The sequence below is a fragment of the Lynx rufus genome, unplaced genomic scaffold, assembly GCF_022079265.1.
Source record: "Lynx rufus isolate CCGP_SWC_20201006 ecotype Redwood Valley unplaced genomic scaffold, mLynRuf1.p SCAF_7, whole genome shotgun sequence".
Classification (NCBI taxonomy): Eukaryota; Metazoa; Chordata; class Mammalia; order Carnivora; family Felidae; genus Lynx; species Lynx rufus.
Genome location: NW_025814889.1, coordinates 39,488,106 through 39,512,013, shown reverse-complemented (window position 1 = coordinate 39,512,013; position 23,908 = coordinate 39,488,106). Strand labels below are relative to the sequence as shown.

General features: G+C 42.0%; 1 protein-coding gene across 1 annotated transcript in view; it reads right to left on the bottom strand.

Moving 5' to 3' along the window:
- DYRK4 (dual specificity tyrosine phosphorylation regulated kinase 4) overlaps window positions 1-23,165 on the bottom strand; it is a 52,797-nt gene extending 29,632 nt beyond the window's left edge. Inside the window, exons 1-2 of the mRNA XM_047067287.1 lie at window positions 23,128-23,165; window positions 16,752-16,845 (exon numbers count right to left, since the gene is read on the bottom strand). Coding sequence (XP_046923243.1) covers window positions 16,752-16,845; window positions 23,128-23,165 — 132 coding nt within the window. The remainder of the gene's footprint in view (window positions 1-16,751; window positions 16,846-23,127) is intronic.
- Between the last annotated feature and the right edge of the window lie 743 nt (window positions 23,166-23,908).

Here is a 23,908-nt window from a genome sequence, read left to right as displayed (position 1 = left end):
CACACAAGGAAAGTGTGTGACATAATTGTATATAATACAAGATAACAGTTATCTAATGGTTATGCATTTATTTTAGTATCCACGTAAAAACTATAGCACATTAAACCTGTAATTTTGTAGTTGTTACTATGTAAAATGATATTAAACTTTAAGGCAAAGACAAAAACAAAAACAAAGTGTGAGTGTTATGGAGATATGGCAAAAACCATGAAGGTGGCACTGAAATGACTAAAGTTTGGCAAAAACAGGCTACAGTTTGAATCTAGGTTCTGCTCTTTGAAGCAGAACTCATGGGTTCCCTCCTTCCAGCCCTCTCTTAGGGAACTGAATGACACTTACCCAAAGCTGAGACAAGCTGGTGCCAGATCCACTTCTATAAAATTTGGTATACTGGCCACATTGAAATAGGAACTGGGTATAGTACTTTAATATCATCCAGCATAGCTAAGCACTCTACAGAGCTATAATGAAGGGAACCATTTAGAATAGTACATCTTGACCTCCTAGAATAGGGACATGCTCTGAGGGAGAATGGGCTGCATAGAGCATGTCTCATAGCCTTACACCAAACTAATTTGATTCGTTAACATATACTAATGCAGGATTTGATTGTCTATTGAAAAGGCAATGATGCTATCTGAGAAAATACTGCAGTCACAAATCTCAGAGTCCCAACTTCTCATCAAATAAGTTTGTGGGACTAAAACTTATAACAATCACCAACAATGACAAGCTAGCATTGAGAACAAGTTGGGGAGACTGGACAGAAAAAAATATATTAACAAAACACAACTAAATACCAAACAAAGGGCATGAAGATTGAGTGTCAACAAAGAAGGAAGAGATCACTGTAAATAAAGTCTTCCCAGGTGGATGTGAGGAGGCTTTGTGGAAAGGGTGTCGCTTGGCCTGGGCTTTAACTGGGAGGAAGGGTAGAGAGCATGTTCATTAGGTGAGACAATATCTGGGAATGCTCTGAAGGTTTCCACTGCTCATGCTGGGTAAGCTGGAGCAGAGGGTACACTGGATTGTGGAAGGCACTGAATGCTAAGGTAAGATATGTGATCTTTATCTAATGGGCAATAGTGAATCACTGACAGTTTGTAAGGCTGGGAGTTACATATGCAGAGCAGTATTTCAGAAAGACCCTTCTAGCAGCAATGTGGCATAAAATAACGATTAGACAAACTCTGAAATCAGACCTTAGTTTTAAATCCCAGCTCCACTACTGATTAGTTGTTTAACCTGGGGCAAGTTATTAACCTTTTTTTCATGTAATATGGAGATAATAACAGTACCATCTTCCTAGGGTTGTTGTAAGTATCAAATGAGTTCATATGCATAAAGTGCTTAAACCAGTGCCTTGTATAAGCCAAGGGTAAGTGTGTGCTAGACTTCATTCTCCTCTTTTGTAAAATGAAGAGTGATTTTGGTTATTTCTCATGAAACAAGAAAATCATGGACTTAGAAATGATGGAGAATGAGCAAGATGATGCTGAACTTAAAATGGTTAAAGGAATTGAAGATGTTTAACATGAGAGAAGATAAAATAAAATATCTGGGAGGTTAACAATTCTGATACTGCCATCATATACACTGGAATCAGATGACTAAATAAATGGACTACGGATGACAGGAACCAGGTTTCCCAATGTTGGACTGGAATTTATAGATAATCAAGATCAACATCAACATTATCACTATGTGATAATAGATTAGAGTTGGAGACATAAGTAGGAACTCATGTTTAACTCAATGTACATACAAATGGTTACACATAGTTATATTTATAAATATGTGTATATGCAAGGGTTAATACATGTGCGTGTGTGTGCGCACACACACACACGCACACACATTTCTTTGTTTTATTAGCTTGAGAGGTCCTAAAAGAAATAACACCCCAGTAGAAACAAGGGAACCTAACACTCACAGCTTCGTTTTTAATACCATTCTCCAGTAAAAGGAACCAAGCTCCTTAGAGAAATGATTGGTTCTAGGACTGAAAAAATGTACAAGATGAGCCTGGAGTATCTTCTAGTGACATAAAGTAAGGAAGGAGTAAAAAAACACGAAAACAATAACAAAACAAAACAAAACAACACATTGATGAGAGTGTGTCAAAGGGGCATAGGAACCAGCTGAAAAAGTTCCCAACGGCCAAAGCTGGAACAATTGTAGCAACAAAATAGTGTTGGTTTGTAACACAAACTTTAAAGCAAATATCTATGAATCCATACAGATATAAATGAATGATTTAATAAAGAAATTGGCAGAAGAAAAGAAACAAATCTTCCATGCAGAAGAGTACCTAATATATTATACAGATACTCCACCACAGAGGGTGGGAGCACAACTCCCCACTCCTTAAGCTGTGCATAGTGGCTGGTTTCCCAAAAGTATAACAAGGAAAGAAGAGAACAAAAGCAACTTTACAGGAGAAACCAGACAAACACTACCTCGGCCAGGTAATCTAGTCAACATCAGCAACCATGAAGCATGTAGATAGTAGGTGTCATTGATATAATTTGATGAAATGGCATTTTGCTTTAGTGGTCTTCTTCCCAAAGCCTACAACCCCAATCACATCATGAGAAAAACAGACAAATTCTGATAGAAAGGCAACCCACAATATACGTGGTCAGTATTCCTCAAAACTGGCAAGGTCATTGAAAACAACCAAAGTCTGAGAAACTATCACAGCCAAGAGGAGCTTAAGGGGACATGACAGTGAAATGTAATGTGACATCCTGCATAGGAACATGGAGTGGATAAAGGACATTAAGTGACAATTAAGGGAATCTGCCTAAAGTGTGGAGTTTAGTTAAAAATGTATCGCTATCTGGGGCGCCTGGGTGGCTCAGTCGGTTGGGCGTCCGACTTCGGCTCAGGTCACGATCTCACGGTCCGTGAGTTCGAGCCCTGCGTCGGGCTCTGGGCTGATGGCTCAGAGCCTGGAGCCTGCTTCTGATTCTGTGTCTCCCTCTCTCTCTGCCCCTCCCCCGTTCATGCTCTGTCTCTCTCTGTCTCAAAAATAAATAAACGTTAAAAAAATTTTTTTAAAAAATGTATCACTGTCAGTTCATTATTGTAACTAAAATACCACACAAATACAAGATTTTTAATAGTAGGGGAAACTGGGTGTGAGGTATGGAGTGGTATAAGGGAACTCTGTAGTAGCTTCTCTGCTTTTCTGCAAGTCTAAAACTGATCTTAAATAAGTATATTAATAAAACAAACAAAACCCCTGAGGGGAGGGGTGATATCAGAAGGGCTATTGCTTATGACTCAGTATGAACTTGCTCTACGTGATCTGAAGGATGGAATGAGGTCAAAGTGTGGGATTTATAGAGAGGTAGTTTCGAGTTCAATAAAAAGAAGGATTTTCTAGAGCTTAAATGGAACGGGAGTTCTTATGAGGTAGTGAGTTCTCCATCACTGGAAGTGCCAAGTCCACCTAATGAGCACCTGTGAGAAATGTGCATGGACTCGATGAGTGGGCAAGATGTAACCTCCAAAGTCCGATCTGTCTCAAGACTCATTCAAGTGACCCCTAGGAGTGCATCTTGAGTGCACCCGTCATCCTCTCATGGAACCAACGTTGAGGACCATCGTATAGAACAATGTTTCCCAACTTTGTCATACCACACCACACATAAAAAATTATATTTGTGTGACACTCTGGGGCAAAAAGAGGGGGCAGCTCATAGACAGACGCTACCAACACAGGGTTCCAGCTGCCTCAGGCTCATCTGCCCTGAGGGCTGCTGATCTCTACAACTGTGCACACCTCTACCAGTGTGTCCCACAAGTTTACAAACTTTCTGCTTGTTTGTCTCCAGCAGCTTCCTCGAGAGACACACGATGGCCCATAACAACATTTCATTCTATCGTGGTATCCCCAGGAGGCAGGAAGAAGAGGGTGTGATCTCCCATATTCACAGTGGCAAAGCAGAATTTTTCCTTTAAGACCATGAGCTTTGTGGCACTGTTCTATGATCCCTGACTAACCTCTGAGCCAATGTAACAGGAATCTCTAACAGTCATGAGATCTATCTCCAAATTTAGCGTTCTCAGTGTAAAAAATGTTTTATTCACAGGGTACATAGCATAGGCAGTGACTCCTATGCTGTCTAAAACTTGGGCACTGGCCCAAAGCTAGAGAAGCCTCTGGAGGAGCCAGGAGATAAAAAGACAAGATATCTGAGGATGCCACCAGGGCCCTTTCACGGCTTCTTGTTATGAGCATCACTGTTTTGGAGGCCTTCTCAACTGCCAGAATTGAACTATGAAGCTCCTCTATTTTCCAAATTTCTTATACAAACATGCACTGCTTTTATAATTTAAAAATACCGTTATTTAAAAACAATATTATAACAAAGAACTCTAAATGGTTCATTGCAACACTAGCAGGGAAAGGCAGTGACAATGGCAGGGGGCACTCTTTCCGTGAGAGCCTGAAACAGAATCAGACCTGAGAAGACACTGTCAAGGAACCTGGACTCAGAGCCTCAGAGCATGGACACTGCACTGTACAGATCGAAAGAAGGGAGGGGAACCCCCATGTTCACAAGTGGGCTCAAGTTGCTAGGAGACCCCTGTGTTCACAAGTGGGCTCAGGTTGCTAAGATTCCCCCACATCTAGGCCCATATTCAAATCTTGGGATTCTCCTGGGGTCTCCAGCTAGTTTTGCTGTCACTGGGTGATGATCCAGAGGGTCTAGGCACTGCCCCAACATGCATGGTGAGAAGGCTGGTCGATCAGAAGCCTGGAGTCTCAAATCCTGACCCTGGGCCCCTCCTCTACCTCTCTTGTGTCTCTGTCTTCTGAGCTAGAGACTCTTAGGTTCTCACACTTATGTTTTCTCAGCAAAAGAAAAAGGCAAATTCTATCTCACTACTTTGCAAAAGCCACCTCACCTTCCTCAAATAAAAGCTGAGTTTGGCTTAAAAGCTAATTCGAGGAAGGTGGGAAAGCTGAAACCCAGCTGAAAGCTCCACCCCCCACCCACATCCCCAACATTCAGGCAAAAGAGGTAACAGGTGCTAAAACATTCCAGTTGCTTATTCCTGTGACTTGCTCTCAAGGAGTCTTCCAGGAACACCTAGGTCCTGCCTCCCAGCCAGGAGGATATACAGAATCACAGAGTGGGATGGACTTTACTGATGCATTCATTTTTAACATATTTACTGAGCGTATCTATGTGTCAGGCAGTGTGCTAAGCACAGATCACACAGTCCAGACGTTTCAAATTTACTGAAAAGCTCTTAAAACGTAGAATCTCCATCCTGACCCCAGACTCCTTAGTGGTGGGGCCTAGAAACCTGTATTTTTTAAAAAGTTTCCCAAGTGAGTAATGTGCAGCCAGAACGGGAGCCGCAATCTAATGCCATCCCCTCCTTGGGAATTCATCTCTTCCTGCCCTGAAGTTGGCTTTCTTTTATGTCCTTGATGTTTATGTTTCCTTCCTTATTTTTTGTGAATTCTTATCTCCCCTCAGCAAGAGTGTATGGCAACAAACATGAGGCCCCTCAAGAGTTTTGCCTCTGGATGGTTCATGTAAGGGGTCCCCACAGTGCCTAGCCATGTGTTAACATCCATGGCACCATAGTCACAAGAGCCTGGACTGAGCTGAGACCACCTGCAGAGACAATCTTGCATTTGCTGGGTGTCTGGGATGGGGGCAGGGCATGTCATTTTCCTTGCTGGTACAGTGGGATTAGCTACAGGCTGCTTCTAATGAAGGCTGCCTCTTCGTATGTTGTCACAGGGGCGTGCCTTTGTTATAAATCTGGATTATTCAACACAAGCTGACTGCAGTAAGCACAACCTCCCACTTGCAGGACTGAATGAAAATATTTTCAGAAACTTGCAAATTATCATTTACGATTTCCTACCATGGGTGGCATAATTGTGTGAGAATGGAGATATCCCTCCAAGACTCTGCCCACCATATCCCTAGTTTAGGCACCTGTTGTAATGGTCTCCTAAGCACTACCCTGCCCCTTCCCCAATCCATCCTCTACTGCCTAAGACCTCATAAATTAAACATGAACCTCTGATCTTGTTGCTGCACTCCTTAAACCTCCCCAATGACTTCCCAGGGCATGGATGTCCTGGCATAGAAACCTTCCCAGCTTCATCCCTTGTCATGGCCTTGGCCCTGACCTTTTGGCTCCAGAAATAATGAATGCCTTGCAGTTCTCAAACACCTTGTTGGTTCACATCTCAGCACTTCTGCTCCTGCTGTTTCTGCTTGGAATATTGTCTCATTGCCCAGTTGTCACCTTCCTCCGTTCCAAGTCCTTGTCATTGAACTTTGTCATTGTCCTTGAACTTCCAAGTTCAAGTCCCAGCCAAAGTGCCACATTCTCCATGAAGCCTCCATAGCCACTGCATGTGTAACTTTCCCACTACCCCATGCTTCATACTTGCTCTGACCACAGCACCTGCAAAGGTTTGTTACACAAGGTTGTCTTACATCTGCCTTCTTCTGCCAGACTATGAGACCCTTTAATAAAAAATCTGAGTCTTATTTCAGAATCCCAAGCCTAACATGGTATCTCACACATAGTAGTCACTTAAATATTTGCTAAAGGAAGGAAGGGAAGGAGAAGGGGCAGACTGAAGGAGCAGGAAATCCCTAGTACTTATTCTCAAAGACTTGAGCTGACTCTCAGTCACCTGGGATGATGAGGGAGAATAAGGCGAGCTGAGGGCAAAGTACAGGCTAATAGCACCCTTCCACACCCAGGTGGGATATTATGTGATATTCCTCAAACACCCATGGCTTCCCAAGAATAGGGGAAAGGAAAGTAAATGGTTGACTGACAGAGATCACAGTCATGCAGGATGGGAGTCTCCTTCGTTTACAGATAACTCAGTAAACTGCAAGAAAAAGGCAATTTTATCCATAGCCTAATATCCAGAAACCTATAGACTCTGTTTCCTGGAGCCCTAATATCACCCTCATCAAGAGGTAAGGGGGGGTTAAGTGCTTGCCATAGTGATATGGGAAACAAAGACAAATGAAAAATTATATTTCCTTACTGCCTACAGCCCATGGACAAGTTCTTGAAACAAGCAGAGTGACCTTCCTCTAGGAGCTCAGCTGACTCGATGATGATGCTTTGCTAGGGGCAAAAGGGAACCTTGGCTTAATATTATCCTGACACCCCACCCCCTCAGGATCCTGTAAATCTACTTTAACATATACAAATTCCTTTGGAAACTTCTTTTATCTCAACTCCCCCAAGATTTATTGACAATCATACTCCAAGCTTATAGCCCCCTGATATACATCTGAAGGATCCCATGATGGAGGTTTTACTAAACAGTAATAAATCACGTCTTTCTAACAACAGCTAGCCCCTCAAGGTCCTGGAAACCTTGCTTCCAAAATTCCTTAAATAATTATGCTGTCCCTAACCCCCTCCCAACCTGAAGGTATATAATCACTCTTCACAACCCCAGTGCAGCTCTTTCTGTCCATGGGTCCTGTCCCTGTGCTTTAAGAAAATCACCTTTTTTTGCACCAAAGATGTCTTCAAGAATTCTTTCTTGGCCATTGGCTCCAAATCCCACCATCACCCCAAAACCCCATCAGGGAGGCAGTTGAGCTTGGATGTCAACTCTGCCTTGTTGATAGTCCACTCTCTCCCCCATGTCACCACATTCCTTCTCCTAGTGGCTTCCTCTCCCACCAGGGGCCTAGTGGCTTCCTCTCCCACCAGGGGCCAGTGCTCTCCTGCTCCCTGGCACTTCCTTTTGGAAGGAATGCCTCCTAGTCAGCAAATGCACACAAGAGAATTCCCCTGTCCATACCCTCTTCTCAAAGGTAGTTTCATTTTCAAAGAGAAAGCCTAGAAAAGAACATATTTTGATGCAAATGAATGAATCTCTATTCACACAAGACTTCCTGGTGCTGGGGAACTAGATGAAAGAGAAATCCCATGTCCTGCACCAGTGCCCTGTCCCTGGTGGCACTGTGCCTTCCTCTTCTCTACTTTGCATTCTCCTCAAGCCAAGCCCCCACAACAACATGTGTGGTTTACCCCTCCATCACAGGGGAGTATATTTTCTGCCCCTTTATAGATAGCTAAAGGATAATAGGTCAGGTCCTTTTGCAGGGCTCATTAGAACAGAACCTCAAGGCTCACTGTCTCGTCTTATTACCTTGGACAGAGCCCTGGGTGTCCTCCTCATTGGCAAAGTTCAGGGGAGAACGCAACTGGACTCTCAGCAAGCATCAAGGCCACCCTGGTCTCCTGCCCCTGGGCCATCCAGCCTTTGCAGAAAGGCACACTTCCATCATACCACCCCACCTTGATCATACCTCACAGGCTATTTTTCTATTTTCTCAGCTGGCTCCTCCTTGTCTCTTCCTCTTCCCTGTTAATTAAAAAAAAAAAAAAAAAATCCCCCAGTGCATGGCCAGGGTTGGAAGAAGCTCAAGTTTGATGATATCAAATCACAGCTTCCTCCTTGCAGGCTCCATAATCCCTTCCCAGAAGCCAGAACAACTGAGAATTCAAAACAAATGCATTAATGCAGAGAAAGGGTGTGATGAGAAGAGAGAAAAAAAAAATCTTTGGGGATTCTATATAGAGCACAACAAGTTTGACAATTAGGCCCATCAGAGCACCATGAGAGCTGGGAGAAAGAGGCGGTTGCTAGGCTCCTCACATCCCCAGCTAAGGCATTAAGCTACTATCACTGCACAGAGCTTAGGCAAATTGCAGCATCTCTCCCATGGCTGGCTACTTCTAGCTAAGCTTCTGCCCTGAAAGCCCCTTTGGTGTGTGAAGAAGCCCAGGATGCCTGGACAGAAAAGACTAGCCTCTTGCTTATACTCACAGCCAAGCCTGGACTCAGGAGACCCATTAGAAGAGTGAACACAGCCAACCACTTGGGAGGGCCAGACTTTCATCTCACTGATCCAGTATCCTCTCTGGAGTCCTGCCCACCAGGCTGTGTCCCTGGTGAAGGTGGAGGAAGGAGAGCCTTGGCATCCTTAGGGCTTGAAGGAGGGGCAAGAGCTTGAGTCTGAAAGCCCAGATGCTTGGAGCCATTTTCTAATGGACTTAGTGCATGGCCTAGGGGGAGACATATCCCTTCTGATCTTCTGATAAATGAAGTTTGGACACTTATGGTGCTGGAAGCCACCTTAGGAATCTGTAATCAAATGCCCTCATTTCACAAATGGAGAAAGGGAAGTTAAGGAGGCTATCCAAGTGACCTGTCCAAGATAACACAGCAATAGCAAACCTGAGTCAAGAATCTATGCCACCAAGTGCCTTTTTACTGTACCATGCTGCCATCAGATGATGTCTGACCTCTTTTGTGTTCTGCCATGAAACTGAATGGGAAGAGATTATAAAGCATTTCCCCTCCAAAGGTCTCTAAATACAAAATAAGATCATGCCTTTATTCTGATGGTGCCTGGATAAAGTTGCCAATAGATAGAAACATTCAGAAAGCAAGAATTTATTCTATAAATTAGACACTAAATTCTTGCCAATAAAAAGTAGATTTATGCATCCTCTAAGAGTTAGAGTAGCTGATTTCTAAGGTTCTATTCCCGTTGATTCAGATTCATCCAATGCATTTGCAAAAGTTATTCCTTCTGCCTGAAATGCCTGCCTTCCAACTCACCACACAGCCTCTTTGCATAACCCCAGCAGGACATCATTCACTTTGAAAAAAAATGTGAATAATGAGCCCTATAACTTGTACCCCTTGATGGGACTGTAGCTGATTGGCATGCCATTGAAGCACGATCATGTACCTGGGCAGTAACAACATCTTAAGAAAACTTTCTCTAGGCCCTCATAGAATTTTGTTTCTACTTTAGTGACTACACTAACCATGCCCTATTGTCATGTATCTTTTTACATGTTTATGTCCCTCACTATACTATGCACACACAAAAAGGAGATATATATATGTTTATTTTTGTGTCCTAGCACTGAGGATAATGCTTGGCCCAAAGTTAGCTCTCAATAAACACTGTGGGATGGTTTATGAAAGAATTCATCCATCAAAGGTCTTTAAAGCTTCACAGAAGAGAAAAAAAGTACTTGACTCTAAAGTCAGATATTCACTGGAATTCTTACTCTGCTACTTGCCAGTAGTGTGACCTTGGCAAGTGATTTGTCTTCTCTCAGGCTCAGTTTCCTTTCCTGTAAAATAAGGCTAGTAACCTTACAGTAAAACTAAAAACAAAAACAAAGCACGCATGCACACAGACACACACAAAAATAAGGTACTGTGAGTAAGAACTAGCAGAGACTATAGATACCAGAATCAGAAACCTTCCCCCTCAAAAGCTCCAAAAACTGAAATTATCAGGTAAAAACTGAAAAACAATCATGTGTGATACGCTTAAAGAAATAAAAAAGACTAAAATATAAGCTACCATGCAAATAACCAGATTTAAAAAGAAATAAATTAGAACTTGGAAAAATAAAAAATATATATAAAAATTGAAACTTAAACCTTGATGAATGGACTTAATAAAAATAAAAAATATTTAAGCAAAAAAGGCAGAACCAGGCACTTCACAGAAGAGGAAACACAAATGCCAATTAACATACAAAAAAAGACTCAATCTCATTAATCATCATCAAAATGCAAATCAAAATACATTAAGATATTGGTACCCATCTACCAAACTAGCACATAGAAAGCCATACAATAACAAGTGATAGAAAGGATGAGGAACCATTAGAACTCACACATACTGCTGGCCGCAAAGTACTTTGATACCAATGTTTTAGAAAAGAGTTTGGCGTTATCCAGTAACGTTAAGCATCTACATACCCTGATACCCAGCAATTTCCCTCTTAAGTGTCTACTCTAGAAACCCTGCATATATGCACTAGCAGATGTGCACAACAACATTCATAGCAGCACCATTTTTGATAGCAGAAACCAGCAAAAAACCACATGCCATCACCTGCAAAACTGCAAGAAGTGTGATATGCCCATACAATTGAATACAGCAGTGAAACTGATTTATAAACAGGTTCCTGTGAACAGAAGGATTGATATGGACAGTACCTAAGGGACATAGGCACTGAGCAATCAGAATGGAGACCTAATCAATCCAAGCCAGATGCTGTACCAGGGTATGCTGACTTAGTACTGGGCCTGAGAAGTGACTGTAGAACAAAAAATGAACAGCACGATTCCATGTATATAAATCCAAAAACATGCAAAATTAAACAATACATAGTTTAGAAGGATTATAAACATGTAGAGAAAGAAATGAAATAACATGTAAAAGAGTGGTTACCTCAGAGGGGTCAATGTAACATAAGATGGGGAGAGACACATAGGAGACTTCTTCCTTAAACTTCCTTAAACTGTGTAATATATACCCACAAGGGTGTTCATTGCATTATTATTCTTTACACCCTACACACATACTTAAATATTCTTTTATATATTCGATACTTAATAATAATTTTTAAAAAGCATTAATCAATTATAGATAAAATCTGAATCCCGATTTCAGTTTTTATTAGCAGAATGGTTTTCGGTAACTTGCTTAATCTAATCTCTTTGTATCTCAGTTTCCTCCTCTATAAAGTGGGGGTGATAACTGCCTCAATATCACTGAAAGAAGCAAAGGTAAAAGGCTAAACATACATAGGGGAGGAGGTCGTATTTCTAACATATCCGTATCTCCACCTCCAATGTCACTTTCAATGGAAGTTGCCTATTCAGTCTGATTAATTCTGATACTCAGAGAAACTCTCCATGTCTGCCTGTTTCACTTCCTTGTCACAGCAACAGAAGGCAATCTGCAGTCTTTCTCTCTCCAAACCAAGAGCACCAATGGGAATGCAAAACAAAGGAACTGGTAATTATTATGTAGATCTCAGAAGGAAGCATGGGTCCCAATGAGAAAATGGGAAAAAGTAAGTAAGCACTCTCCTTTGGGAATGGATGTGTTGGCTTTCTTTCTCTCTTCAGCTATAATTGACTGTGACTTCTGTTTCTTTGCAATACCCAATGGTCAGAATGCTTGTTTTTCCTATGGAGCACCAATAAAGAAATAAGATGGTGTAAACCCTCAGATCTTTTTTCACTGTGGAAGACTCATTACTAAGTCTGTCTGCTACAGGAAACCCCTTTCTGTTCAATGAAGAGGAGGGAAGGTAAAAGAAATCAATATTGAATGGCCCTCCGCCGGCAAGCTCATCCTCTTATCTCATTAATTTCCACTGCAACGGGAGAGGGGGTTTGTAGGAATAACTATACCAAGTTTCACAACCAAGAAAGAGCCTTAACAATCTAACCAAGGTCTCATAGCTGGTGTCTAAATAGACATCTGTCCCTACATGATAGAAAAGAACTTTAAAAAAAAAAAGTGTTCATGATCCCAAGAGATTCTGATTTCAGTGGCCTTTAAAACCTTTCCCAAGTGGGGTGCCAGGGTGGCTCAGTCGGTTGAGCATCCGACTTCAGCTCAGGTCACGATCTTGTGGTCCGTGAGTTCGAGCCCCGCGTCAGGCTCTGGGCTGATGGCTCGGAGCCTGGAGCCTGCTTCTGATTCTGTGTCTCCCTCTCTCTCTGTCCCTCCCCCATTCATGATCTGTCTCTCTCTGTCTCAGTAATAAATAAATGTTAAAAAAAATTAAAAAAAATACCTTTCCCAAGTGATTTTAAATATCCAACCAACATTGAGAACCACTGGTCTAATTCCATCTCAGCTCTCACTGATGAGGAAAATAAGGGCTGGTCTGTACCATTCTCGGCATTAACCTGCAACATCTGACCTTTCTATAAAGAATGCCAATTTTAAGCTTCAGGAGAGATGGGATTGTTTTGTTTTGTTTTGTTTTGTTTTGATCTGTTTTGTTCTCCACATCCCCAGCACCTAGAACAGTGCCTGGAATGAGTAGGTACTCAATAAATAATTGTAGAGGGAAAAAATAAATAAACACTTTCCTGTTTCTATTCCACAAGTACACCTTGAGTTTTAATCTGTGTGAGGCACTGTCCTAGGTTCCAGGCATTTAGCACTGAACCAGACAAACAATATCTATGCTGTTACGGCACTTCTGTTCGAGAACAGCACTATTCAATAGAAACATCATGCAAGCCACGTGTGAAATTTTAAATTTTCTGGTAGCCACACTTAAAAAAATAAAAAGAAACAGGTGAAATTAATTGTTATGTATTTTATTTGACACATCATTTGCAGAACACTACCTTAACATGTAATCAGTATAAAAATTTTTACAGTGTTAACAAGGTGTTAACATGCTACAAAACCCACCCAATTATAAAAAGTTATCAGTAAAGTACTTTACATTCATTTCCTCACACCAAGTCTGTGAAACATGGTGTGTATCGTTCACAATGGCAGCATACCTCCAATTGGACAAGACCCATGTCAAGGGCTCCGTAGCCTTACATGGCCAGTGGCTGCACTATTGGTCAGTGTAGTTCCACAGGGTGAGGCAGACAGTAAACAAGTACACAAACAAATACAGAATATAATTAGAAAGGGTGTTGAGGAAGGCTTATCTAAGGAGGTGGTACTCAGAAATCAAGTGACTGGAAGGATAGAGGATAAATAACAGAACCTGTTCTTCCAGTGCTGAAAATAGAAAATGTATCTTTAGAGGGCTTAGTTAGGAAGTCCTTTGTAGCTCCTATTCATCAACTGTCAGAAAAGCTGTAAAGTAACACTCTATATTAACAGAGTTCCCTTCCCCAGACTTCTCCCAGGTTCTACTCCTAAATGGTCTAAGAGAGACCCCGGAGTGCTGCTAGGTCCTCCAGGCCCAGAAGCTGGCCGTTAGGCAACACGTTTTCTATGAACAGAGTTACGAAAGAGCCAGATATCATCCAACCTACTAGCTGAGATAACTGTGGTCCAGAAGAGAGGATGTTCCCTCTGCTGGCAGTCAGGACAAACTGTAACACAGGAGCATTTTCCTCAAGTGCGGAGAGATCCTGTGTCATTGGGAGCCACTGTGAGAGCCCTGGGACCTTTGCCAGCTAAGTGGAGAGGACAGGGACTCTCCACAGGCATCCAAGGCAAATGACTTCCTGCAGAGATCTCTCTGTGGCAGATGGCTCTTTAATATTTAGTCAAATGAATGGGGGCATTTTTTAAAGCATCCTACATTACTATCCGACGATCACCCTGTTGTCTTAAATCCAGGTGAAATCAATTATTAAAAACAACATTTTAAAACTCTCTTAGCTGGGGCACCTGGGTGGCTCAGTCCGTTAAGCGCTCCACTCTTGGTTTCGATTATGATCTCAAAAGGTTCGTGAGTTTGAGCCTTGCATCAGGCTCTGTGCTGACTGCAGATTCTCTCTCTCTCTCTCTCTCTCTCTCTCTCTCTCTGTCCCTTCCCTGCTTTCTCACTCATTCTCTCTCTCTCAAAATAAATAAACTAAAAAAAAAAAACTCCCTTAGCTGAAATACTACCAAGATCCATATTTAAAATAAATATTTAATTATTATTATAAATATTATAGTTATAACTTAGAAGATTAAATATTGTGAAAAATATATACATTATTATCAATTCATTCAAAAATTCAAAATATTTTTTCCAACACTTGCTTGGGGCAGTTGATAGGCTGAGATTCAGAGCACTCTTCTCATCTTCCATGTGTTTTTAGGTCAAGAGATTATAATTCCTTCTTTTCATCCTCCAATTAATATGATTATCCACTGAAACCCAAGATTTCACATGCTGTGGATGGTTATTGACTTGTTTTCATTTCCTTACTTAAGCCTATTCAGCTCAACTGGATAAGAAGTCCATTGGGGAAAATGAACAGATGGTGAAATGACATTTATTTATGGCCCATAAGAATAATTACCAATGTAAAGACAATAGTTATAAGTTTAGATGGTATTTTTTATTATTGATTTTTTTTAAAGTAGGCTCCATGCCCAGTGCAAAGCCCAACATGGAGCTCAATGTGGGGCTTGAACTTATATGACCCTGAGATCAAGATCTGAGCTGAGATCAAGAGTTGGACACTTAACCGACTAAGCCACCCAGGTGCCCCTAGACAGTATTTCTAAATGGTATTGTCAATTGCTGGCAGTTACAAAAAATACAACATAAATGAATTTTTATTCAGCATGATTTTTAAATTTTTTTTTTACAATTCTTGTTGTGGCAACTATAGCAGAATAGGTTTTCCTTAAAATTAATATAAATATATGAAGGAATTTTACAGGACAACATTTAACAGAGTTGACATGACTCAGCAAAGAGGCAATGAATAGAGTGGTTAAGAATATGGGTTTGGGGCTCTGGGTGGCTCGGTGGGTTAAGGGTCCAACTTTGGCTCAGGTCATGATCTCACAGTTTGTGAGTTCAAGAGCCACACTGGACTCCAAACTGGTAGCCTGGAGCTGGCTTGGGATTCTCTCTCTCCCTCTCTCTCTCTCTGCCCTTCCCCCACTCATGCTCTGTCTCTCTCAAAATAAATAAACATTAAAAAAAAGAATATGGATTTGAATTCCATCTGCCACTCAATGGTTTATGGCCATGGCTAATTAACTTCACTTGAATCTCAGAAATCGGGATAATAATTGTACTTGCCTCTAAGATTCATGTGAGAGTCATCCAAGCACTCAGTAAACAGGAGCTCAAGCAGATTAAAACAAATGTAAGTTGCGAAACTCATGGTGATTTTTCTAAGTCATGACCAAGACCATTCTGTTTGTATAATAGTTTTAAATGTGAACAGAATGTTGTCTTTATTATCCTGTTTGATGTAGATTTACTATTTTAAATTAAATATTAATTTTTGCTTTGTCAAAAGAAATGTTTTAGGTATTAATAAATTTTTGTACCTATGAATTATAAAATAATGGTTTTGTTGTATGTGATAATGGCAGGGATAGGGATGGGGAACAACGGACATCAGGATTCATTTTTATGAGTTATAACCCTGAGGGGGAGAAGGCCAGGGTTAAATCAGCAACACTGCTTGGAGGAGGTGACCTAATAGTCATAATTTTAAGGAGGTGGTGTGTGATCTACAGGGAGGAAAACTTTCACCAGGCCTCAGATAGGCTGCTGAACTCCGGTTCTTCGAAGCATTGACACGAGCAGGACTCAAGGACAAACCTAATGCCCCGGACTCAAGTTTGCCACAGAATTTTCAGAGCAAGGACCCTAAATAATACGATCTTTTGAGGAAAGGGTGAAATTCAAACTGAGGGCATTAGATGAAAAAGTACGCCTGATTTAGAAGTAGATCTTGTGATCACAAAGTCACCACATCACAAAATTACCTTCAGTGCTGTGGCATTTTACTAGTTTTGAGGTAAAAAGGAAGGCACCATGTCTGTGTTAGGGAACACACACACACACACACACACACACACACACACACACAGACGTTTTCTGGAAATTTCTTGCATACATGTTTGGAACATTCTGGGACACTTCTAGTGTGGTTCCAGAAATACGGAGCGCAATACAAGACACTGTAGAAGAGACATAGCCTCAGGCTACCTGTTCGATGAAGGCCCTGCAGTTCTGGAGTTCATGACACTACACCCTGGCCCTGTAGCCAATTTCCCTCCAAGCCCGCCCAGACCTGGCTCTACCAACCAGCCTGGTCCCCCCACAGTTCCCTTCCCCTCACACTGTCATCAGAGGTGCTTGGGGCACAGTGATCACCACTGGGTCCAGGGTCCCCAAGTCTTCATAATGATACCCCTATTCCCCAAATGAAATTCAAGGATCTTTACCTTCACAGGGTTGACATCCTGTTTCTTTCTTGTTTTCAAAACCGGGAAGGATGTTAAACTGCATTTCCTTGGCTTTTTAGCATCCATTGTAGTCCTACAGGAGGAAGGGTAGAAAGAAAATTGGCAGTAGGAGCAAAGTGTCGGTAATGGCCCCAACACCCAAGGCAGGAAGAACACAGGGCAGGCTTGGAGACAGAAGTAGGTGGCGGGCCTGAAACAGTGACTGAGTCTCTGTTACTCCTTTTGTTTCCCTTCTGGTGACTGATGATGTCAGGAGAGGGGGCGTCTTGTCATGAGACTTTGGGTGCTCAGAGCAGAGGGAGACGGCAGCCAAGGAAGAAAGATGAGCTAATAATGTGGCCAGCAGTTTAGGACACCAAACAAAAAGACCCATTTCCTCTAGCTCACTGCAAAGTAAAACATTCTCTTGCCACACACACCTTACACTCTGAAAGATACATACATTAGCAGTTACTTGGTAGCTGAATGCCTATAGAAAAAGAAAAAAAGGACAATTGGTAGAAATGCTTTCCCTGGATCTCATTTAGCCATTTTTGCACCTTCTTTACTCAGGGCACAGCTCCATGAATAATGAACTCGCTGCAAGAGGAAGAACTAATTCAACTTAAGTTTATGGCATCTAGTCAAAGTGGTGATTTATGTGAGTGGAAGAGTCTTAGAGGCTCTCATGCCACTGCTACACACCTGTTCCACAAGCAGATGGATGCTGGAACCCTGCTTTGTGTCCCTTGGAAGTCCCTTGTCAGCCTCCAACTCTAGCAAGCCAAGGGAATCGGGAATATATGAATAAGGACAGAAAGGGAATCAGCGCAAATGTTATCCTGGCTTCTGCCTACCATCCCATTGTTTAGGTTCTTACAGACACTATAATAGTGACAGCATCACAATTTTGAAATTATTCAGAGGACTGAAGACAAGTCACGTCCACTGTTCTTGCAGCATAATGTTGGAAAATCAGAAATTACTTGTCTCTATATAAGGAGAAGTTTAAAAATGCAGCAATATGTATTATAGACTATGATGCGATCATTTAAAAAAATGAAGCAAATTTCTATGTATGCCTGTAATATATTGAATAAAACAGAATAATATGAATGATTCCATATTTATTTAAGGAAAACCAAGATGTCTGCATGACTTTACACAGGCATATTGAGGAATATAGAAAATTAAACCATAAAGTTAATTACCTTTGAGGGACAGAGCTGAGAGAGGGGGGTGGGAACTTTAATTTTAACACACACACACACACACACACAATATAAAAAAAGTCCTTCCCACCAACAGTGCAAGAGGGTTCCTGTATCGTGCCCCCATGTTTATAGTGGCACTTCCAACAATAGCCAAATTATGGAAAGAGCCTAAATGTCCACCAACTGACGAATGGATAAAGAAGATGTGGTTTATATATACAATGGAATACTACTTGGTAATGAGAAAGAATGAAATCTGGCCATTTGCAGCAACATGGATGGAACTGGAAGGTATTATGCTAAGTGAAATAAGTCAGTGAGAGAAAGACAGATACTATATGTTTTCACTCATATGTGGATCTTGAGAAATTTAACAGAAGACCATGGGGGAGGAAAAGGGGGAGAGAAAGGTACAGAGAGGGAGGGAGGCAAACCATAAGAGATTCTTGGATACTGAGAACAAACTAAGGGTTGATGGGGGATGGGGGAGAGGGGAAAGTGGGTGACGGGCACTGAGGAGGGCACTTGTTGGGATGAGCACTGGGTGTTGTATGGAAACCAATTTGCCAATAAATTAAATAAATAAATAAATAAATAAATAAATAAATAAATAAATAAAGTCCTATGCAAACAGTATGGAGGCTCCTCAAAAAATTAAAAATAGAACTACCCTATGACCCAGCAATTGCACTACTAGGTATTTACCTAAGCGATACAGGTGTGCTATTTTGAAGGGGCACAGGTACCCCAATGTTTATAGCAACACTATCGACAATAGCCAAAGTATGGAAAGAGCCCAAATGTCCATCGATGGATGAAGCGATAAAGAAGATGTGGCATATATATATACAATGGAGTATTACTCAGCAATCAAAAAGAATGAAATCTTGCCATTTGGATGGAACTAGAGGATATTATGCTAAGTAAAATTAGTCAGAGAAAGACAGATATCATATGACTTCACTCATATGAGGACTTTAAGATACAAAACAGATGAACATAAGGGAAGGGAAGCAAAAATAATATAAAAACAAGGAGGGGGACATAACATAACAGACTCTTAAATACAGAGAACAAACTGAGTGTTGGTGGAGGGGTTGGGGGTGGGGGGAATGGCTAAATGGGTAAGGGGCATTAAGGAAGACACTTGTTGGTGTGAGCACTGGATGTTATACATAGGGGATGAATCACTGGAATCTACTCCTGAAACCATTATTGCACTATATGCTAACTAACTTGCATGTAATTAATTAATTAATTGATTGATTTAAAAGTCCTATGCAAAAGCAAACAAAAAGTAATAGTTGCTTCTCTTCAAATGATCATAATGTCCCTTCTTTCTTCCCTTCCTTCTTTCATTTCTACAAACATTGCTGAGATAATTCCTCTGACAAACCAGACATGGCCTCTGCCCTCAAGGAGAGTTTGTAATCTAGGAGGGGAGACACATGGACATTACAATGTACATGATCATTACAATGCATGTGATCATGGCATTAATAGAGGCCTGTGCAAAGAGCTAATGGAGCACACTTCCAGGGATGACTAACGTCTGTTGGAAGAGCCGAGGAAGCCTCTGCACTTAAGCAGAGTAGAACTGTCCTTGCGGAATAAACAGGACAGGGATGGAGTCGAGGGCAGTTGGAGAAGACTGTGTAGGCACAAAAAGTATGAAAGAGCAGTGCCTTCTCCAGAAAGTGTGAGTACATGGACATTGCTGGTGGAGGGCCAGAGAGCTGGTTAGACTGTAAAGAAAGGGTCGCATGGTTTATTCTAAGCCTGAAAAAATCAGACTTGTACTTTAGGATCATCTCTCTGGCAATGCCATGGAGCAAGGTTTGGAGGAGCTCAAGTAGGAAGCTGTCTGGAGCATCTAGGCAAGGCATGATGCGGGCCTCAACCAAGGCAATGATAGTAGGACAGAGTGCAAGTGGGAACCTGGGATAATTTGGGGGACAGAACCGGTAGAATTTGGGCCATCAATCTGATGTGGAGGTTGTAAAATCTGAACACTGGGGAAGAATGAATATAATTCTTTCTGCCAGGGCTCTGTATCAAATGTTCCCTCCATCTACTTCCCAAGGATGTGGGACACCATACAAGTCCACGTGCCTCTTTCCTGGCAAGTGGAGCTTTTTCTTCATTTTAGCTTCAGGTGCCCTGTCGGTGAAGACTACACAAAGACCCGAAGAAGATGCTGAGGGATCTTGGAGTCTCATCTCAGTGCTGCCCCCAGACAGATTCTGAGCAAGTCATGTGCCTTCTCGAGACTCAGTTTCCCCATTTTTAAGATTTGTAAGACTGGACCAGATGACTTCTGATGTCCCTTTCAGTTCTAAGCTTCTTTGATTCTAACTTTATTAAATATTGTCAGATTGGGGGAAAAATTCTATTGTGACTTTGGATAATTCTGTGGTTCTCAAAGACTATTTTGTGCCATTTTTCCCCTAAGAATGCATTCAATCTAACTTCCATTTAATCCATGACACTTAGTCCACACTCAAAGCTTCACAAATACCATGTTTTATCCTCAAAATAAGTGGTGAACTATGTAGAGTATGTTTTATAGCTTGTTTATAACTGTTGCATGAAGGATTAGAGAAAACAAATAAATTCATCTCAGAGCTAGAGTAAATATTGCTTTGAAAACTGAAACTAAGACTTAAAAATTACTCCTGTTATTTTACATGAAGATCAGTTTCCCTACCTCTCCAGCTTATATACCCATGTCTTTCCTCTGGATTTCAGCATTTTTGCTTGTGTTACTTGATCAACAACTTTATTGTTAATTATTTTAGGGGTAGACACTTCATCTCATCTTAATTGTGAATCTCTTGGGGGCAGGAATGATGAACTTAGATTTTATTTTATTTTACTTTATTTTTTATATTTTTCATAGGGGCATGGACAATGACTTGTCTACTGAAAGGCCTTTGTACAAATGTTCTGAAGAAAGAGAAATCTAAGACAGTTTAGATTAATTCATCAAAAAAATTTGAAATCACCATCTGAATGTCAGAAACTGTGCTAAGCATGGGGGATTGAGAGATAAATAGAACAGAATCCTTGCTTTCATGGAGTTCAGTCTTGTGGGCATGACAGACCCATAAACAGTGGACTGCAGACACAGTATTTTATACATAATGCATTATCTATGTACACCAATCTTCGATGCCCAGAAAGGATATATATCTTTTGAGATTTACCTGGTATGGTTTTAGTATTTTTACTGCAGCTGTTCAGTAGCTAGTTCTTTATGCCCTGGAGAGCTACCTTTGGGGCAGAAATTGTGGCAGTGAAGAACTTTGCAGGGACTCCCTTTGCATTTCTGTGAACAAGAGACAATGTATTTAATGCATTTAACTTACTGTCACTTCTGCAAAGAGAACTCCTCAAGTCCCTTTGCAATTATCCTTGAAACCCTTCATGGTCTGTGGACTCTCAGAGCTGGAAGAGGTTTTAGAGGCCATTCATCCATTTCCTGCCTGGGAGAAATCCTCCTTAGGGTATCCCTAGCAATCACTCAGTCTCTGCTTGAATATTTCTGACAGAGCTCACTGTTCTTCCAGGCAACTCATTTCTCATCCAGCTGCTGATACATATGATTGGTGCCCAGCAAATGTTGGTTGGAAGAAATGATATTGAACAACATACCCTCCACCGATACTTGTTATCTTCTGCAGAACAACAAAGAACACATCTACCCTCTCTTCTACTCAAGAGTTCTTGAATATTCAAAACAGTGGCTTTTGCTTCTCTGGAACCTACTCATCTCCAGGCATTCTGGAGTCTTATTTCAAACGCCTCTTCATATGATACAGCATCCAGGCATGATGGAGAGAACCTATATTGTAACTATTCCTCTCTACTGTCTAGTTTTTTGATGACCTTGCTTTAAGAGGCTATGGTTTTCTAGAGTCTAGGTTATGGACTGATCAGTGCTAACTCAGGCAGGAAGACCTTTACATCATTCATCTGTTTGGTATATTTCTATTAATGAAGCCTAGACCAGTTATTTTCCCTTTTTAGCCATCACAACACACTCATGTTGGATTTGGCATCAGCTAAAACCAATGACTCCCAGCACTGGGTCCTCGGCAGGTTTGAGAAGTATCTTTCTAGCCAAGTTCCTGACAACAGTACGGAGTTGGGGAAGGCGAAGTCAAAGAATGGCTGGCACACTACTAGAGACTGCCTTCAGGTTTATCATTACCCTCTTGGTAAGGACTAAAACAGACAAGGGAAATAACAGCCCAATTAGCAGAGTCCAGGTTTGGAGAATTCCTTAGAACTCCTCGATTTTACGTACCCAACACACATAAATGATGAAGTCCCTCAAGCAAGACTGGCAACAAAGGACCCATTTGTCCTTTCATAGTCTGAACTTTCTATAAATGGCCTTGCACTTTTGACAAGTCATTTTAAAACAGGTCTGAGGGGTCACAAGTTACTTAAGCCCTGAATTGACTGATGGACATTTCAAACGTAGCAAGTAGCACAAATCAACTTAAATCAGATTTTTTAAAAACCCAAATTTTGTATTCTTCATCCCTCTTTTGGGGAAAATATTTGCTAAAAGGAGCATCACCCTGGAGTGGCAAGTATCACCAAAAGGAAAGCGTTGCTCTGGAGTACGATCCACCCACCGCTTTGAGTCGCCCTGCATTGGGCTCTGGCTGAGCACGGAGGCGTGCAGGGTCAGAATAGGCTCGTGTCAGCCAGATCCTAGGGCGTCCACGTGAGGCGTGCGGTCGTGGGCTCACTTTTGACCTCCAGGAGGACCAGCCAGGCCGTGAAGATAAATAAAAGGGGAAGAAATTTTGTGCCCCACGTTGTTGAGGCCAGGGCTGGAAGCGATTTCAGGAGAGGTCTTATGAGCTCCCTAAAATCCACCTCTCTCCACCACGCATTCAGCCCAGGTCAGCGATGCAACATTCTGTTAGGAGGAAACTGTATCCACGTTGGGTGGTGAGGACAGAGAGGTTCAGAGCACTTTCCTCCAGTCCGCGCTCACACTCGGCCTCTCTCCTCTGACCACACTTCTACTACATGCATTCTCTGCTCTGCACCTCCCTTGACCCCGCTCCGCACCACATTCTTTCCCCACAGCCCCAGAGCCTTTGGCCCGCCAGCGCCCACCCCCACCCCCACCCCGGCCTTACTTGGTCCCCACGCGGGCAGAAGGTGGGAGGAGCTGCATCCGGCTAGCGCAGACTTGCCGGGCGGCCGCTGCGGAACACACTCCAACACCCCGCCCGCCGGCCCGCCCGCGCGGGCCGGGGACCACGCCCTCCTCCCGTCGCTAGGGAAACTCTGTCCACCCTTTTTGTGACTCCGGACCTGAAAGGACTTGGGCTCTGGACCGGTCCAAACCACCTTTCACACCAGATCCTAGAGGACACCTCTCTTCCCTTTGCTCCAATTCAATCGCCCCAGAGTTAAAGGACATCCCAAGGATGGGGAGATTAGAGTTCACCCAATTGCCCTAGGCTCCTGAAATTATCCCTACTTTCTCCCTCTTCAAAAGTCTGTGGTTACCAGAAGCTCACAGCAAAAGTCCTGGAAATAATATATTCAGATGAACACTTCTTGAGCATTTGCTCTGCATCAGGTTTTAAGTGCATGAAAACTAAGGGAAGTTATAGTTGAATGACAGTAGCATGGCCTGGAAGAATACGGTCTGCTTGATAGAGGAAACATTCAAAAAAAGCTTTTTGAAAGAGCAGAGTTGAACTGGATTCTTCAAGGCCAAATAGGAATTAGCAATGTAAAGCAGGCAAACAAGAGCCAGGGTAAAAGCCCAGAGTGAGGGGTAACAACATGGTATCTTAGGTGCTGGCACAGTCCGGAGGAGGAGACCAGGTTGAAGAAGCAGGCAGGGAACAGCCAAATGGGAAACATCTTGCGAACTGAATGTTCATGCTCAGATTTTAGAAAACTTTC